A 13090-nucleotide genomic window follows, 5' to 3' on the forward strand; every position below is an offset into this window, starting at 1 on the left:
AGATGCCATGATTTGGCTTCATCTGATGTCATGGGCAGCACATTCAAACAAGCAGAAGCCATTCACACATCTGATTTTCTCTGGATGTTCCAATGTTTTGAAGGTTAAGCTGACTTTCTTCAGTACTTCTGAAATGCCAACTTTGATTTGCTGGGAATCAAAAAATGCCTGCTATGCTTTCACACATTTTGAACAGGGCTCAGAACAAACCTGGCTGTACATTTGCTTACACTTGCAGTGGTTGTGACCATAAAAGCACCCACATTTTCCTCCTGAAATCCCTAGCCAGCCATCATCTCATCATATTCCCCAAGCATGGATGGCCACCCCCTGCCTGCCAAGACACTGAACTTGTTCTTACCCTCATGGCAGAATCTTAACCTCACGGCCATCACCAGCAGGGGATTAATTAAGATTAATTAAGGTTATTTGCATGAGCATCAGGAACACAGCAGATGCAGAGCTGGGCACATCTTCAAGCTTGCTGGAGGACTGGGCAGCTCTGGCCCTGAAGAGCAGGTGCTCACGGAGCTGCTGTAAAAGGCTTAGCTGCAGCAATGGCCGCTGGGCACCACGATCACACAATTCCACAATGGTTTCTGTTGGGACATTGAAGCTCATCCCACGGGCAGGGACACCTCCCGCTGCCCCCAGCTGCTCCAAGCCCTGTCCAACCTGGCCCTGGACACTTCCAGGGACCCAGGGGCAGCCCCAGCTGCTCTGGGCACCCTGTGCCAGGGCCTCATGAAAGTCACATTCTGTGCTGAACACTAGAATGGTTTGAAGGCAGGAACATCCAGTAAATTGTACATAATGCAAACCATTACGCAGATTAATCCATTTAAATTTACTATCTTGCCTTGCACTTAGTGCTGAGGCTCCCTAAATTATTTCTAGCTATTATTCCAAAATATCTTCTTAATACACCACAGCTCCTTTTCAAAAGCAGAAAAAAGCAGCATTCACTGAGGCCAGCCCCATTACCAAAACCACAGAGTCCATTTCCAGCTGCAGAATGCACCATTTCCTCTCTTTATCACAAGTGTTCTCTTACAGTGAGCTTTCAGGGCACTCCTGAGCTATTTAATGATTCCCTTTCTAAAGATGTCCTCAGCAGTTCCCAGTTTCCCCACAGTAGATCTTGAATGTGTTGCCTTGGCCACCTTTGTTCTGCTGGCCCCAGCTGTGCTGCACTAACCAGCCAGGGAGCTGCCAGTGCCCCTGGCACCAAGAATCACCCTGGGTACCAACCAGAGCCTGCTGTTACCTCTCAACTGCTGCACAAGTCAAACCTTGCCAGAATTCATCCCCTCTAAACCTGCCACTGCTCCTTGCAAGCACTCCATCTTCTGCTCCACTACCACACCTGTTTCCTCCTCCGTGCACTTCAGTTTCAGCCTAGAGAGCAGAAAAACTGTTGGGAAAAAGGAGCATTATTTTCATCTCAGAATGGGGAGAAAAAAGAGGAAAATCCCAAACTCTCAACAGCATGGCCACCTCAAGTGAAAGGTAAACATGAATTCAGCACTCACCTGCATGAGGTGTGACTGTTTAAACTTAGGCAATATGGAACTGGATGGTTTTAGAAGGACAGAATAAATTCTAAGTGAAAAAGTTTATGGGAAGCATTTTACCAGCTGGGCAGGAAAACAAGCCACAGCAGTGCTGAGTTTTTCCAGGCAAATCTACAATGCTAACAAGATTCCACCTCCAGAAACACCAGGAATTGATCTGTCTAGAACTCCAGGAATCCAAGATTTTCACAGCATGACAGCTTCAAAGACAAGCCAAAATCATGTAATCTTTATATTATCAGCTGGCTACATGAGCACCTCTCTAGTGCTGACATTCTGGGATGTAATTCTCCACATAAACACATACAGGCTACCAATCCAGTCTGCTCACCCATATTCAGGTTACTTACTCTATACAGACAGGCTGTGATTAACATGTTGAAACAACAGTGGAAGAAAAGAGGTTGGTTTGTTTTATGTCAAAGTTCAAAAGACACAGGAGCATGGATTAGTCTAAAAAGTTTTATTGAAACTTGTCCAAAATCCAGTCAGGCACACAATTTGTCCATTCCACTAAGGCTCATCGTTCTGTATGGCATAGAAAAATGCATCTCAACGAGTTGAAACATCAAACAACGAAATTAGCAACATTAAGGCACTTGAGATGTGTATTAATTCAGCAAAACTGCATAAGAATAACATTCTGCTTGGAGTGATACAATCCCTTCTGAGATTCAATTCCAAACATCCAGATTCTGTAACCCCTTGAGAGAGGAGAGGCAGAAGCAGAGGACAAAAGTCTCTCTGCCTATGAACCTCTAAGGCCACCAGAGCCTACGGAAGGAAGTGTTACTGGATCAGGCTGCAAAGATTTCCTGTAGTACAACTGCTGAATTGCACAACAGTTTTTGCTGAGGCACAATGTCTTCCACTCAAGAATTCTTAAGGCAAAGTATCTTTGTGAGGTGAGAGAACAAAAGGGGAGAGCAAGCAGCACATGCATTCAATGGTAAGGCTGTGAAATGTGTCCTGGGATAACGTTTATCCCAGGAGCAGACATCTCTGCCCAAAGGATAAAAATGTGGAGAAAACAAGTGGAGAATGCAAGAACTTATATAGTGAGCACAAATCTGGCACCTGTTCATTTGCCAGGGCTCTAGGCAGTAACCTGAAAGCCAGTTAGCAACTCTGAATTCATGCAACACATAGCTAGTTACATTTGTACTTCTGCTTCATATTTTTAAGAGTGTGAGGGTTGGCCAGTCTGAGAATTCTTTTTCCAGCTTTGAGTCAAAGTTTACAACTTAAACACTGCAGTTTCAGCATTCAGCAAAGAAAGATTTAACTAATCAATAACTGTTCAACGTGTTGAAAACTCCCCCTTCATCTGTGAAACAACCTCATGCATCATCCAGCAGTTGAGAACTCTTCTCAAAAATGAGACACAGCTCTAGGATTTGCACATTCCACACTGGAACCTGGAGCATGCTCCAAGGGTTGCACACAGGCTGAAGGAAAAGATTTCCAGGTACATGAAGCTGTTTCCTCAACCATGAAAAGGCACGACAGAGAAGCTGCTGTCACCTGCTATGCACAAACAGGAAATAAGGTGATAATTCAAGGGAAAAAAACCCCCATGGTAAACAGATTATCCAAGTGAGTTGAAAGTACCATTTCTAGTTAGTCCATGGAAATGTAGTTTTAAGCACTATATTCTGAATTTTGCTAGAAGTAGAGCTGCTTAAGAAGATGTAAAGCTTAGGAAAGAGAGATTGCATCTTAACACTGTGTCCTTCAGAGCAAACCGCTTGCTGTATTTAAGGCACTACATTGTCTTTGGTTCAGTGTTTAACTGTCTCAGTGTAAGCAGAGGTAGCACAAACCACACACGTTGAGCTCCTCATTCCACCACATCCAAGTTCAGAGCCACCACCTTCCTGATGTTACAGACTGGAATCCTTTAGCTCATAAGGAAACTGCAAAGAGCAAAATAACAAACATTCTTATTAATTTTGTAAGAAACAAAGGTGTGCAACATTCCACTTAGCTTTTATAAATGCCAAGAAAATCAGAGTGAGAAATGGGCCTGATGCTGCTATAACAAAAGTTGTAAAAAAACTCACTTAAAAATGAGTTTCTAATAACTCAAAACCAAAGACAACCACATCTTCCCTTCAATAAAGTCAGCAGGAATACCTAAGACCATTGCAGAAACCAGAATAAAAGCTGACTCGTTATTAAACAGGGAATAACTTCAGCTGTCTTTTGCTCTTGAGAAAAGTCTTCATAAAATAGCAAGTTTTATTATTTAGATATTTTAAAATGAGAACACATCTCTCACAGAGAAGGCATAGTATCTGTCTGTGGGTTTAGCTTTATAGACAAATTCAGCTCATTGCAGATGGTGAAACCATTAGAAACTGGTCCTTTAACATGTACTTATTGCATCAAAATGCATAAAAGCTAGCAAACACACCTAAGGTACCTGCATCAGTCAGACATACATAGAAGTGGTCAAATAACAGTCCTGGACTCCTTACACAAGCAATCCCCAAATGCAGGCAGCTTTAAAGCATCAGGCATCCTCCTTGCCCTCACAAAGAAGGATTAATAATGAACATGTATGAATATAGAAGAGAGAAAAATTGGGGGAAAAATACATTTGTTGGCAGTATAAACTGGCTGAGATATCATTCTGAAAATAGAAGTATTTTATAACATACAATGGCTTGAAAAGTAGAGCTCCACAATCTTTGCTTAGGCTAGATTGAAAAATCACGATAGCCATGAAACACTCTTATTTCTGCTGACTTTTTCAACCAATATTGCTACTCTGAGAAAACAATGGAGCATTTTTAGAGGAGTATTTCCTGCCAAACGAGGCAGCAGAGCTGCAGTGGTGTAGCTGCACCCCACAGCCCGGGAGAGCAGGGGCTGCAGGGCCCAGGCTGACGTACCTGTAGGGGTAGCCGTGGTACTTGGATCTGAAGACAGACAGCAGCCAGCTGAAGAACAGCACCACCAAGCCAATGCCAGCAATGCACATGACTGCAAGAGATGCACAGGGAGAGGCTGTGATGTACAGCAAACACCTCAGTGACTCAGGTTTCCAAACCTTCTGCAATGTTTACAGATTTGGTCAGATGAGGGCTTGTGTCATTGAGAAAAACAAATTAATACGAATTTTACATCAATTTTATGTAAATGCTTGGAGAAAAAGTCCCTTCTCCCTCTTACTAGCAAAACACTGCAAAGCATCTTTATCTCTCTCCATCTGCCAAAAGGATTTATCTTGCAGTTTGCCAAACAGCTCCAAAAACTGTCAAAAATCCAAATGATTCTGTCAGCGTAGAGGTGGGGAGTGAACAAAACCCCCCGGTGCAAAAGCATTTCTGTTAAATGGTGTATCAAACACCCTCGCTGAATATGCCTTTGCTCAGAGAGCAAACTATCAGTACTTACTTTTTCTTTTCCCCACATCCATGTCAGAAGTAGCAGCTTCGTGGAGAAGGACCATTCCTAAAGTAACTCCACCATCTACAAATGCTGTTTAAGGCTAACCAACAAAGCACAAGAGACTCAAACAACACTCCTAATCCCCTAAATTCAGCTCCCACACCATACCTGGGGCATTAAAAATCACTGGAAAAATCAAACACTTCCCAGCCAAATCAGCAACTATGGGGGAAAAAGGAACAACTGAAAGACATTCGTAACGTCAGCTTTTAAGAGAAAATAAATGCAAAGCTTAAAATATAAACTGGAAAGTCTTCAGGCAAAATGAAAAACATGCATTTACTATTTCAGTTTGTCATGTCGCAGCATTTCTTCCCAGAGAGCTTGGTCCACTCCTACTGCTGTTCTCCACTGGAAAATCCCCAAAAGAATTCAGCTTCTGCATTCACTCAGCCAAGAGAACAAATAAAACACATGCAGTATTTAATCCAACATCCAAGGCTGTCTTTCAAGTGGCAATATTTCTTTTCTAATTCTTCAAATTTGAAAAAAAATAAAGATTGTAAAATTAAAGAAGCACAGACAGCACAAAAGGTCTGATATTTGCCAAGAATGAATCCTTGCAAAGCAGAGTACTGAATCCAGTGGAATGAAAGGCAGAATTCCCAAAGATTTCATTCCATTTCTCTACTAATGTCCAGTCCCGAGTCTCCTCCTGAAGGGAAAAATTCTATCATTGACTGCATCAGGACCATCAGCAATCTTTCCAGTTCAGACACAGCCCACCTTCAGCACAGGAGGAAAGTGACTTGAACCCACAGAAACCTCACCAAATTTAATAATTTAAAATGTCTCCAGGAAGGGGTGGATAGCAATAACACTAATAAATATCAACAAAAAGTTTCTACTTTGAATTTGACCAAGTGGATCAAAAATACAGTAATAGAAAAAGATCAGAAGTTCTCCTCCAAGTGCCTGTTTTAAGTTAAAAAAATTAAATACAAGAAAAAGTCCTGAATAAAATATAAAAGAATGCTGATACAGGAGACAAGACACAGAAAAAAAAGCACCAGCCAGAAATGGCTAAAGCTACAAATGGTGGATCAAAACATACATGTGGGAATAGAAAACCAGAACATGGAATTTTAAGATATTCTTATGACCCCAAATAAACATTTTTTGTACAAATGAGAGAAGTAAAGCTCTCAATCTGAAAATTTCCACTTGTCTTTCTTGACAGCATGGCAAAATACTGCATCATTAGTAGGAACAAATGGTAAGATTATAAGAAGGTAAGCAAAGAAATAAAAGATCAGTGATAGAGGAATGAATTCAACACCAAAGCAAGAATAAGTGACATTGAAAAGAGACATGCACAGAGGAACAGGGAGTATCCTGAAGAATCTTCTGATTCCACAGAGATCCACAACTTTAGGGATGTATTCAGCTTGGTACTTAAGCAGTAAATATTTTTCTATTCAACTTAAAGATCAGAGGCACAGGAAAAGCACAGTTGGCAGTGCAGGAAGGTTTTACGAGCTTCTGCATCAGTGTTAGGTGGCAATTAAAGCCATGACAAAGCACCACAGAAAAGGCAGCAGCATTTGCTGATCAAAAATCTGTCACCAACCACATGCCCCTCCCAGGAAGGATACTGAACAGCAGAACTATATGTGTTTCTGCCACAAACTGGGCTTGGCTGCTTCCATGGATATAATTCTGTAAGAGACAAAGAGTAATTAGATTGAGAAAAGACTGGAGACAACTTTGACATGATTAACAACAGCTACAGAGCCTGGAACTGATGTTTGCATTGTTTTTTTTCAGGACAGAAGTTGGAGCATGAACAATTCCAGCTGTTGATCACTGATTTTTGGGGGAGCTGCAACAGAAGCAAAGATCCTTCTTCTACTACCATGCACATTGAGCCTCATTCAGATTACAGCAAGTGCAGCTACAACCTTTGTGGTCCAGATTCTCAGTCCAGCTGAGCAAAATACCACAAGATTAGTCCCTCCTGCATCCTAATGTGATCCAAATCCAACCCATTCCCTGACTGAGATTCTTAGGTTGAGTACACTGCTGCTTAGCTTAGGGGCAATCCCTTCAATCTGTGTGTGAACCTGACTCACTCGGCTTCAGAACCAAGCATTTGAAATCTTTTTCACTTCTGGGCTAACAGAAAAATTGAAATTTGTGGAAAAAATACCATTTTTAAATCCTTATGGGACACCCTCTTATGGCTGTGATGTCATATCTAAGTAGGAAAAAAATGTTCTACCTACTTTCTACAGAAGAATACAGAGGGCCTGACCCACCTGACCTGGCACAAAAGGATATTTCCAAATTTTCAAATTAATTTCCTGAGTAAAAATATGAGAAAAACCAGTATGTGATGTGTAAGTGCCTCAGCAGATGCAATGCTCTCAGAACACTGGGATTACTTTCACAGTTTGTCTCATTCTACGTTATGAACAGAGCAGTATATTTCAAATAATGTTAAAGAAATTTTTCCCAAGAAAGAGACATTATAAATCTGAGATCACTAGATAATCATTTACCTCAAGAATCTTGAGGAAAAATGGTTTTACATGGAAGTCATTAGATGAGTGAGTGAGTTAACAAGACCAGGTTAACACATAACTGCCAGGCTCAGCAATAGGAATTTTAGCATCTAAGACTGAACCTATAAATGCCTTTATGGTGCTGTAAGCAATTTAGAACTACCACATCCCTTCACATTGCAGATACAACACATGTGCAACACATGTTGATTTGCCTTGCTCACTGCAGGAGAGGTTGGTCTCCCTCATAAAGAAAGAAGCCAAAAGCAGAATTTGCACTCTGGTTTGTCTCTTAGTATCAGCCTTATTCTGCAGAAATACAACAGAAATGCAGAAAAGAAAGTGAAGGCAACACTCACCACTTGTCCTGTATGGGGATTCTTATGAGCATAGGGAGGGCCTCTGATGTGGTTCCACATCTGCCCTGATGTCATTGCTAACACAAAACACTGAAAGGGAAAGAAGAAATGCTATTTAATAAGGATTCTCTTTTATTTTTAATTTAACCTGGTATCTTTTCACTTCATACCAAAACGTGCTGGTTTGGAACACAGGCTAAGAATTGTCCCACTTTATCTTTGTGCAAAAGGCATCTAATCAAGCATTCAGTGAGCTGAAGGGACTAAGATCACAGAATGTTATCAATCTGTGAGAAAGCAAAGCTAACTGTACCTCATTTTCCTCTTCCTCTACCAGCTTTGAGAATTTTGGAATACAGAAGCTTTTGAAAACTTGAACTGCTACAAAACTCAATGTTACAGGGAAACAAAAGTCATGATGACTCACCAGAGCAGCAAAGGCCCAGCCGGTTTTGTTGTAGAGAAAATCCAGATTGCTGCCCCGTAGATACACGAGGCCTCCAATGACAGCCAGCAGCAACCCCAGCATCAAGGGTCCAGCATAGTTTGGTGGCCTTATCACACGGATCTGAACAGAGGACAGTGGGATTATTTTCTCTCAGTAGGATTAGACATTATACCTGGACTCATGCTGAAAAACCCCACAACACAGTGGGGTTGTGGAAAAACTATGGCACACACATGTTTGCTAGGTAATAAATCTGACTCAAGAAGTAAGCAATGCTTCTCCCACCAATACTGTAACTTCAGTTTTACACAAATTTGCCCTGCTCAATAATTCAGAGATTATTTTTCTTCCACAGGAACAGAGAGCAAGAAGGAAGGACATGAGTTTTACCATCTTCTCGAATACAGCATTACACAAAATACCAGCACAGAGACTGCAAGGAAATTCAAAGATGCAGTCACGAGTCTGAACTAGATTTTGTAGATGAGCTCTTTAGAGCAGCTCAGGAGGCACAGAACATAAGTGACGCTTTCCAGCTGGCCCTGCACAGGGGTGCAGAGGGAAGGGCTCCTGGCCCTGCACAGGGGGTGCAGAGGGAAGGGGTGCAAAGGGAAGGGGTGCAGAGGGAAGGGGTGCAGAGGGAAGGGGTGCTGGCCCTGCACAGGGGGTGCAGAGGGAAGGGGTACAGAGGGAAGGGGTGCAGAGGGAAGGGGTGCTGGCCCTGCACAGGGGGTGCAGAGGGAAGGGCTGCTGGCCCTGCACAGGGGGTGCAGAGGGAAGGTGTCTGGACTCACATGGACGTCTGTCCTGTCGGCCACCCAGCGTGCCAGCTGCTCCGCCGCGAAGCCGCGCACCTGCAGCTCGTAGGTGTCCCCCCGCTTGGGCTTCCCCTTGGCAGGGAAGTTAATGAAAGTGGGGGCAGAATTCATGTTCAGCTGCAGGGACAGAGTTCACAGAGGATACAGCCTATGAAAGGACGATTTGGTGACACAATTCTATGCCATTTCTGGCTTGCGATATTGTTACTGAATCAGAGAAGTTAGCTCTTTGATTTAATGGCTGTGACTTTTAAAAAAACAGTAGGGAGCACACAGCTTGCATTTCTGTATTTCATGCACTTTATTTTTTAATCTGCTTCTTCTCCAAATACTACTTTTGATAAATAAATCTGCAAAACAGCAATATACGATTCTAAAATATGGCCGTCTAGGAAAGGCCATAGCTTGATGAATGCATTTTTAATGCAACCCTAAGGAAAAAATTAACAAGAGTAATAAAAAGACATCTCTCTTCAACTCTCCAGTTGAAAAGCTTCCATTTAATAAAGTATCACTGCCTAAACTGTGTGGCTGTTAAATAGAGATTAGTACTTCTTAAAAAAAAGTTAACATCTGCCAGACTGTAATGAACTATTAATGTGACCTACCATTCCAAGTGTGCATGGAATGTTCTCACAGCTGGAGAACCAAAGAAATGTGGTCACATAATGTTAACAGAAGAGAAAAATTGCTGGGTACTTGAAAAGAAATACCAAAAGCCTAATTTATCATTCTCTACTAATCTAAAAATTGTAATAGCTGCTCCTAATGACATCAGTGCTTTCTATCTTGCCTCTTCATGTACCGCAAAAGAATTCCATTAAGAATTACACCATAAGTTATTACAGGAGACAAACTCGGGGAAAAAAGTCAAAGAAACCAATTCACTCCTTGTACCTATTCCACATCTGACATTTCTGTTAATATTCTTACCAACATGCTCAAGCCATCTTTCTTTCAAGAGTGACAGCTTTTAACTTTTCATTCCTTTGTTCACTGTTACACTGAATTATTTAACATCTTCACCATCTTTCACAAAACCCAAACTGAAAACAATGGTAGAACAGAAAAAGACATTACCATCTGAAATACGTCTGAGCCTTCATCAAAATCCACCATAGCAAAAAAAATCTTGTTGGTAAATGCACTGGAATACCTCCAGGAGTTTGCCAGAATCTGGTATTCCTCATCAGCTTGCCTGGAAAACACACGGAGTGAGAGGCTGTGTCACGGGTTTGTCCACAGCAGCTGTGCAAGGTGTAAAGCAGCTGAGGGAGCTGTGCCCACCATCCCATCCACGGGTGCCTCCCACACCCACCCCTTTCATTTTCTAGGGTTCAAAAGAAAGGTTTAGTGCTAATGAAATCATTTAAGAACAGACACTCGTCTACCATCAGGGGAAGCATTTGGCACCTGCTCTTTTAAATGGAAGGGCAAGACGTGTTGAGATTGAAGCTGAGATGATTTCTTACTGAAAGGTGAACTGGAACTCAGCTGCTCATGGTTTGCCAGTCCACAGAGCACCAAAAAGTGGCCAGGTCAGAGGGTGGGAAACCAATGATTTCAACAGACTAGGTATAAAAATCACCCTTACAGAACTCTGCCACCTCCAGATTAATACAGAAAAGTTATAATATGGTTAAGGATCCAGGATATTGGAATTGTAAAAAAGTGCCATACAATATATTAATTAAGAATATTTAAGCTCCACGGCCAGCAATAATTCTACAAACATTTCTTCAGCAGCTTACGCCAGGAAGGTTGAGCTTTCACTGTGTCTTTCTCCAGAGTAAACACTATTTCTGCAGAGCAGGGACTATTTTAGGAGAGAGATAAAACTGAGGATGTTGTTTCCTCACAAATACATTACACGCATAATCCCACACATTAAATTGCAAAGACAACCCTACTGTAACTTGCCCACGTTTATTCCTCCCACCTGTGTCAAAGTGCAACCCTGTTCTTAAATTTACTGTCCTACAAAGCATCAGATGACTTTCAAGTTCTAATTTAGGACTGAAGGAGCTCATACTTGCACACAACACACTGTCTGTGAGGCTGAAGGGCAGTGAACATCACAATCACTGAGTAGTTCCTGGGAGGGGCCTTCACGAGGCGCCGGAACTTGTCCCCGTTCATTCGGATCACGGATCTCTTACTGGCCCACTCCATCAGCTGGTTCACTTTTTCTGATAACACCATCTGAAAAATCAAGTCAGAGCAATTGCTGGGTCGTTTGGTTGGTTTGGTTTTTTTTCAGTCTATCAGTACAGTCTTAGAAGTTTTTAGATTTGATGCAACAAATATCTGCACTGCTTTCCCTAACATCACCCAGGTAATGTGATACTTCAGTAAGATTCTGCCAGGCATTCACAGAAGCTTTTGACAGTCACGTTAACATAATTCATTCACTTCAACCCCCCAGTAACACACAGAGCTTTAAACATTCAGCACGACCAGGCTGGTGAGGAGCCTCAGCTCAGCAGCTCCTCCTCACAGTAGCTGTAGGATTTCTTCCAGCTGTACCAACCACCTGCATCCCCTCCACAGCCTTTTTGCTCTACTAAGCATCAAACTCTTTCAGCTTTCAAAAATTGTGGCAGTGCAATCAAGACCAGAGATGGAACCAATCTCAACATTTCATTTGCAGCAGTGCTGGAAACAAAAGAACCATAATTCAGAAAACATCTGAAAAACTCAGGAGTGCTCAACACTAAAATATTCCTTAAAAAGGAGACAATCAATTCTATAACATTTTAAGAAGAGACGTTAGTTTGACAAACTCACAAATGTTACCTTTATCACAAAGCACTTCTCTACTCATTAAAACCCTTCTTCAGATAAATATGTTAGAGGAAATCACCAGAATATATCTGGAATTGGAAAGGAGCCAGTAGGAGCATCAAAGTCCAACTCCTGACCCTGCACAGGGCAGCCCCAAGAATCTCGCCATGACAATAATAATAATAATAATAATAATAATAATAATAATAATAATAATAATAATAATTATTATTATTATTATTATTATTATTATTATTATTATTATTATTATTATTATTATCTGACTTACAACTGACACAAGTATACACACTTATACAGAAGGATTTTTCTAAACCCTGCAGTTCAAGTGTGTGGAAGTAAGTTGCACCTTAGAGACCACAACCAAAGACCACTCCTCCTCCCCCCCGCCAATCCCGTACACTAGGAAGACAACACTCGTACAGTGCTGCCAACAAGAACTGAAGAACCTGGAATCGAGGACCTTCCCTCCCTGCGGGGTCCCCTCAGAGCCGGACGAACCTCAGGGCCGGACACGGGGTGAGGCCAGGCCACCCCGCCGGGCCCTGCCCTCATCCCGCTCAGCGAGAACCCGCCCCGGCGCAGCGCGGGGGCTCCGGGCGAGTCTCACCTCCTTCCGCCTCTGGCCCGCGGCGCCGGGCCCGCCACATCCCGCCAGCAGCAGCAGCGCCAGCGCCAGCAGCGGCACCGGCAGCGCCGCCATGGCCGCCCCGCTTCGCCCGCCCCGCCCCGCCGGCTGGGAGGCCCCGCCCGCGAGACGCCGATTGGCGGAGGCGACGGCTCGAGAGTCCTTTCCGGCCTTCGATTGGCTGAGCCTGGGGGAGCGCGGCGAGCTGGAGCCGTGCCATTGGTGGAGCCCCGAGGGGTGGGCGGGGCGAGCCCTGAGGGAGAGGCGGAGCGGGCCGTGAGGGAGGGCAGTGTGGCGGCAGCCCGGGAGGTGATGGCTGCTGTGGGGGTCTCTCGGTCGCGTCACACAACCCTGCGGCTCGAAGGCTCCTCTGCGGATCACCAGAGACACGGTCTCCCGGCGCAGGTGACACAGTGTGCTCGCTAAGATACCGAATTCGCTAGCTGGTGTGCAACAAGCCAATAATTACACACTCAGAGAGAGATGGATTTTTATCAGAGT

General features: G+C 43.2%; 1 protein-coding gene across 1 annotated transcript; it reads right to left on the bottom strand.

Moving 5' to 3' along the window:
• Positions 1 to 2018: 2018 nt before the first annotated feature.
• Positions 2019 to 12809, bottom strand: MAGT1 (magnesium transporter 1). The gene is given in 11 exon segments (XM_038123041.1): positions 2019 to 3490; positions 4472 to 4562; positions 4977 to 5051; positions 6626 to 6689; positions 7894 to 7983; positions 8321 to 8461; positions 9136 to 9276; positions 10240 to 10357; positions 11192 to 11361; positions 12572 to 12775; positions 12777 to 12809. Coding segments are annotated over 11 exon segments (1143 nt in total). The 3' UTR covers positions 2019 to 3474.
• Positions 12810 to 13090: the final 281 nt, after the last annotated feature.

The sequence above is a fragment of the Motacilla alba genome, chromosome 4A, assembly GCF_015832195.1.
Source record: "Motacilla alba alba isolate MOTALB_02 chromosome 4A, Motacilla_alba_V1.0_pri, whole genome shotgun sequence".
NCBI classification, from domain to species: Eukaryota; Metazoa; Chordata; class Aves; order Passeriformes; family Motacillidae; genus Motacilla; species Motacilla alba.